Consider the following 6,946-nt stretch of genomic DNA (forward strand, 5'->3'; position numbering starts at 1 on the left):
GAATGGAAACCACAGCCCTTCCAACAATACATTTAAATAATGTTTTACTGTGATTGTTCCACCCTGCTGCATGTATTCAATGTATTCCATTTCAAATGTGTCTCCCAGTGCAGCTTTAGTTCCAGACTATTATGACACGTCTGTCAGTTTCTTCTTTGTTCCTAGGCCTCTAGTACAATGAAAACATATATTGTTTTTAGGTCACTGCCATTCCATGAAAATACCATGCTATATTTTTTTCATTGTACTACAATCCTACATTTTTTTAAGGGCTGTTCTTCACATCAGAGTGCTGCTGCAGGTTCTTTGCCTCTCTTGACCATGTCGGGCGGGCCGGGCACAACCCACAAAGCTCAAGGCGCGCTCTCCACTTCCCTCTGGTAGCCTGATAATACATCACTCCTGATAGACACCAGCTAAAACTCTTGCAGAAATGTAGCAGCCTATACACCTAATCATTAGCGATCTGACATGCTGTATTACATGGAAACTGTAGGCTACTAACAACAGCAGCTACATAGTCTAGTTTACTATGGTCCTGTACCTCTGACCAGGGTAAACTAAGTGATAATGTTGTGTATTGTATATACAGTATTTCACTTCAAACAGTTTATTTGATTATACACAAGAGAAAAAAAAGCAGTTGCCCAGCATAAATTCATGTACAAACATTTTTCATTACATTTTTGTCATTTAGCAGATGCTCTTRTCCAGAGAGACTTACAGGACAAATAAGGGTTAATTGCCTTGCTCAAGGGCACAATGRCAGATTTTCACCTAGTCGGCTCGGGATTCAAACCAGCAACCTTTCAGTTACTGGCCCAACACTCTTAACYGCTAGGCTACCTGCCGCCAGATCAATTAACTTCAACACAGTTATTCAAATACATTCATCATCAATGACTAAAATAATAAAGCTAGTATTCAAATACAATTGAATAAACACAATTAGATGATTCATAGCCTGTTAATCATTAAACAAAAGTTGTTTAGTAATTTACAATAAACTAATGCTGAAAACTGGTCACACCATCTTTATCTGATATACACTGAGTGTACAAAACATTAGGAACACCTTTCTGATATTGAGTTGCACCCCCCTTTGTCCTCAGAACAGCCTCAATTCATTGGGGCATGGACTGTCCAAGGTGTTGTGTGTTCCACAGGGATGCTGGCCCATGTTGACTCCAATGCTTCCCACAACTGTGGCAAGTTGGCTGGAAGTGGATCTCTACTCCGAATAGCTTGTTCCATCTCCTCCCACAGATGCACAATTGGATTGAGATCTGGTGACTYGGCAGGCCACTGCAGTRAGCTGAATTCACTGTCATGTTCTTGGAACCATTCCTGGACAAGCCTTGTGGCATAATCCTGTTGAAGAAATCTATTTGCAGAAGGATACACTGCTGCCATGAAGGGATGCACCTGATTGGCAATTATTATTTAGATATTATGTAGCATTCAAACATTGTTGAACTTTTAATGAAGGGGTCCAATGTGTGCCCTGAAAATACACCCCACGCCCCATAGTCCTCCCATCAGCATGAAACCACAGGAACCGGGATTCATCAGACCAGGCAATGTTTTTAACATTTTCCATTGTCCAGGCTTTTCAGTCCTTAACTGCAGTTTCTTGTTTTCTACTGAAAGCAAATGGGAATCCATAATAAATACACAAAAACTACATTATTAAGGATCATAGCTTTTCACCTGGATTCACCTGGTCAGTTTAAGTCATGAAAAGAGCAGATGTCGTTAATGTTTTGTACACTCAGTGTATGTTGTGTCTACTAGCTCATTCCCACAGAGAACTGCAGAGGGAAGCAGTACCACCCAGTCAGCCATCAAACTCCATTGTGAGAAGTCTCACAGAGGATATTCAACCCTAAGAGCAAATCCAAGGTCATCTTAATATGTTTACAGTAGAAGCTAACAAAACTAACCAAAACTGACCAGGTGCACACTGATCAGTAAAGTAAAGAGATGCTAACATTCTATAACACTCCCTTTCCTCTGCACAGTTCTCTCACAGTGAGAAACTATAGGTTTACAATAGAGTGTTCTAAGCTGTCTTCATTTGATCCAATTCATCGTTACCAATTATTTAAAGACATGATAATTCAGTGGAGTGTCTAATCTCAGCTGGTCTGAGACAACTGATGAGGCTTCTCTCCTTTATGTATACATTGGTGTCTTTTTAAATGGCCCAATCTGTAGAATCTCTTCTCACAGTCAGTGCAGTGATAAGGCTTCTCTCCTGTGTGTATACGTTCATGGCGTTTTAAGTTGCACAGTAGAGAGAAACTCGCCGCACAGTCAGAGCAGGTGTAAGGCTTCTCTCCTGTGTGTATACTTTCATGTCGCTTTAAGTTGCACAGTAGAGAGAAACTCGCTGCACAGTCAGAGCAGATGTAAGGCTTCTCTCCTGTGTGTGTTCTCTGATGAAATTTTAGCCTRGTTGATGTTGGGAAACATTTTACACAGTCAGARCAGGAGTACGGCTTCTCTCCTGTGTGTGTTCTTTGATGAACTTTTAACTCAGTTGATGTTGCGAAGCATTTTACACARTCAGAGCAGGAGTAAGGCTTCKCTCCTGTATGTTTTTGTTCRTGTGTTTTTAAGTGGCCCAGTCGAGAGAAACTCTTTCCACAGTCRGAGCAGGAGTAAGGCTTCTCTCCCGTATGTATATATTGGTGAATTTTTAAGTGGCCCAGTAGAGAGAAACTCTTTCCACAGTCAGAGCAGGAGTAAGGCTTCTCTCCTGTATGTTTTTGTTCGTGTGTTTTTAAGTGGCCCCTTCGAGAAAAACTCTTTCCACAGTCAGAGCAGGAGTAAGGCTTCTCTCCTTTGTGTATACGTTCATGTCGTTTTAATTTGCACAGTAGAGAGAAACTCGCCGCACAGTCAGAGCAGGAGTAAATCTTCTCTGTGTGTATACGTTCATGTCGTTTTAAGTTGCACATTATAGAGAAACTCGCCGCACAGGCAGAGCAGAAGTAAGGCTTCTCTCCTGTGTGTGTTCTCTGATGAACTTTTAGCTTAGCTGATGTTGTGAAGCATTTTATACAATCAGARCAGGAGTAAGGCTTCTCTCCTGTGTGTGTTCTCTGATGAACTTTTAGCCAAGTTGATGTTGTGAAGCATTTTACACAGTCAGAGCAGGAGTAAAGCTTCTCTCCTGTGTGCACTCTCTGATTAACTGTCAAAGCCTTGGATGTTGTGAAATTCTTCCCACCGTCAGTACAGGAATACCGATTCTCTCCTGTGTGTATTTTTAGGTGTATTTTTAGCTTTGATAGAAATGGGAAAATCTTCTGACAATGTGGGCAGTGGTGAGACCTCTTCGCTCTGTGATCTTCCTGCTGTTGCTCTCTCGATGAAGAGAATGTCTCAACACGGTCTCCTGTGTGAACAACATCAGAAGAACCAGTCAGTTGGTGTGATATACATGTCAATCACATGTATTTTATGTAGCCCTTAATACATCAGAAGTTGTCACAAAGTGCTTTACAGAAACCCAGCCTCAATCCCCAAAGAGCAAGCAATGCAGATGTAGAAGCAAAGTGGCCACGAAAAACTCCCCAGCAAGCAGGAACCAAGGAAGAAACGTAGAGAGGAACCAGGCTCAAAGGGGTGGCCAGTCCTCTTCTGGCTGTACCGGTTGACATACGTATATATATCAGTAGGCTGTACAATACAGGGGAATAAAACTATTCTAAAAAGTGGGTAAAAGTCATGAAAATTATGAGCCATATCATCCTCCCCTCATCATCACAAGGGTTAGTAACCAGKCTGTATCACATCCGGCCGTGATTAAGAGTCCCATAGGGTGGCGCACAATTGACCCAGCGTCGTCCGGGTTTGGCCGGGAGGTAGGCCGTCAATGTAAACAATAATTTGTCATTAACCTCACTAGGGTATGTGGACGGTAGCGTCCCACCGCATCAACAGCCAGTGAAACTGCAGGGCGCCAAAATCACAACAACAGAAATCCCATAATTTAAATTCCTCAAACATACAAGTATTTTACACCATTTAAAGATACACTTGTTGTAAACCAGCCAAAGTGTCCGATTTCAAAAGGTTTTACGACGAAAGCACACCGAACGATTATGTTAGGTTAGAGCCAAGTCACAGAAAAAGACATTCCTCTTTGGCTGGAAAAATGGCTAAGAAAAAGCAGAAATAGAGATAAATATATCACTAATCTTTGATGATCTTCATCAGATGACACGCATAGGACTTCATGTTACACAATACATGTATGTTTTGTTCGGTAAAGTTCAATTTATATCCAAAAATCTGAGTTTAGGCGGAACGCTACTGTCTCACTTGGCAAAAGACAGAGAAAATGCAGAGCGCCAAATTCAAAATTAATTACTATAAAAAAGAAACTTTCATTAAATCACACATGAAAGATACCAAATTAAAATTACACTTGTTGTGAATCCAGCCAACATGTCAGAATTCAAATAGGCTTTTCGGCGAAAGCAAACGATTCTATTATCTGAGGATAGCACCATTGTAAACAAAGAGAGAGAAGCATATTTCAACCCTCAGGCGCGACACAAAACGCAGAAATAAAAATATAATTCATGCCTTACCTTTGACGAGCTTCTGTTGTTGCACTCCAATATGTCCCATAAACATCACAAATGGTCCTTTTGTTCGATTAATTCCGTCGATATATATCCAAAATGTCAATTTTTTTGGCGCGTTTGATCCAGAAAAACACTGGTTCCAAATGTGAAACGTGACTACAAAATATCTCAAAGGTTACCTGTAAACTTTGCCCAAAAATGTCAACTTACTTTTGTAATACAACTTGAGGTATTTTTTTACGTAAATAATCGATCAAATTGAAGACGGGATGATCTGTGTTCAATACAGGATTAAAACCAACAGTAGCTAGCTTTCTGGTCATGCGCTTCTAACAAACAGGACACTTTGAGTGACCTCCGTCAAGATGGCCGTACTCTTCATTACACAAAGGAATACCTCAACCAATTTCTAAGACTGTTGACATCCAGTGGAAGCGGTAGGAACTGCAAACGGTCCCTTAGAAATCTGGTTTCCCAATGAAATCTCATGAAAAGAGAGTGACCTAAAAAATAAAAAAAATCGAATGGTGTTCCTTGGGTTTCGCCTGCTAAATAAGTTCTGTTATACTCACAGACTCAACAGTTATAGAAACTTCAGAGTGTTTTCTATCTAAATCTACTAATAATATGCATATCTTATCTTCTGGGGATGAGTAGCTGGCAGTTTAATTTGGGCATGCTTTTCATCCAAAATTCCGAATGCTGCCCCCTACCCAAGAGAAGTTAACTGACTTGCCTAGATAAATAAATGTTAAATAAAAACTGTCTACTTCACTTCTTTAGTCTACTCTCTGATCACTCCAGATAACCCAGTGAATAAAACAAATGCTGGCAATACTGGTGTCATCCATGGAAGTCTGAGTAGCATGAAATAACATCTACCTTGTCATTGAAACAGTTCATCATGAAACAGTTCTACTGCAAATTTTCATTCACAGTGGGAAGTTGGAACGAACAACAAACTTAGTTAGATAGAACCTAAACTTAGTTAGATAGAACCTGCTCTTACCATCATTAACAGATTTCCCAATCTTCTCCTCCTCTTCTTCATCTTTTATGATGACATTCAGCTCCAGTGTTTGACTGCAGTCTTCCAGCTTCACTGATGCCATTTCTGAATCCTGCAGTGCAAACTGAGCTCCACTGTCACAATCAGGACCCTGTGAATGTAGGTTTGGACATAGTGTGGAATGAGAGATGCAGGCTGGGTTTGTCCTCACTGTTGATGTTACCGGCCAAGGCATCAGACTTAATTCTTGTCGTCCTTTAGTAACAATGAGAAACAGACACAAAAAGTTATTGTGTTGACATTTCTGGCACATTCTTTATTCTCTATTAAAATATATAATATTTTTTCTTGTTCAATTATCTCATTCAGAGCTTGACTTGGACTGAAATAGTTGTTGATACTCATTTTGGGTGGCGGTACTGTTTATATTTAGATGCAGGAGCTCCACAACACTGTTGAGGTAATATTCTATAAAGAAGAACATGAGCTCAAACAGTAGACATTTGAGGTTCCGGTTCTCAGCTCCAGTGAGCTCCTGTCCATCTCATTTCAATAGATCAGGTAAGTAAGCATTGACAACAAAACATGAATTCATTCAAATTAGACAAAGTACAAGCTACACAATGTAACTAAACCTAACATATAGTAGATTTCTTGGATTTACATAAATTAATAAATGACTCAAAAACCATTTAGTACAAGGTTGCAGTGTCTTAGGCAGCACTATGTACTATTTTCCTGAATAACCTTGTATTCACTGTATTTCACATCAAAAAACAATTGTATTTCCCGTTCACACCATATTAACATTTATAGACAAAGAAACTGAATGKGTCTGAATATTACTACATAAAATTGTCTCTTTTTGACGCAGACAGAGTGGGCGCTGCGGTTTTCCCAGCTTGTGAATTTTACACAAAACCAATAACATGCAAAACGAACCTAGAAATCTCAAATAAATTGATTATGAAATTACCTTGAGAAAATTATGTACATCTTCTCAGACAAACCCAAAGTCTCTAGCTATGTAGCTTGTAAAAAAAGTTATCATGTTCTTCACTTGGTTTGACACAAAAATAACACATCAACCCTTTACCAAATGTGATAATACCTTAACGGATGTTACCTAGCATGGTATGACATGTTTTGATATTAGGAAGTTTAAACCTGCTACTACATACCTGTAGTAATACATATAAACGGACACAAGGGTTATCTTCTCAACATCACAGTTCTGGAGATTTATGCATGCCTGCCACGAACTTCCTGTTGCCCCACTACCACAGTGCAGCCACAGATAGAACAATGAGACAGATATTTCACCAGATGTATAAAT

At 39.7% G+C, this 6,946-nt stretch overlaps 1 protein-coding gene across 1 annotated transcript; it reads right to left on the bottom strand.

Moving 5' to 3' along the window:
* Nucleotides 1-594: 594 nt before the first annotated feature.
* Nucleotides 595-5,869, bottom strand: LOC111962236 (zinc finger protein 658B-like). Its single transcript, XM_023985169.3, has 2 exons — nt 5,611-5,869; nt 595-3,403 (listed from the first exon to the last, which is right to left on the bottom strand). Exons 1-2 carry the CDS (start codon nt 5,843-5,845, stop codon nt 2,139-2,141), a joined length of 1,500 nt encoding a protein of 499 aa, XP_023840937.2. The 5' UTR covers nt 5,846-5,869; the 3' UTR covers nt 595-2,138.
* Nucleotides 5,870-6,946: the final 1,077 nt, after the last annotated feature.

The sequence above is a fragment of the Salvelinus sp. IW2-2015 genome, linkage group LG4q.1:29, assembly GCF_002910315.2.
Source record: "Salvelinus sp. IW2-2015 linkage group LG4q.1:29, ASM291031v2, whole genome shotgun sequence".
Lineage (NCBI taxonomy): Eukaryota > Metazoa > Chordata > Actinopteri > Salmoniformes > Salmonidae > Salvelinus > Salvelinus sp. IW2-2015.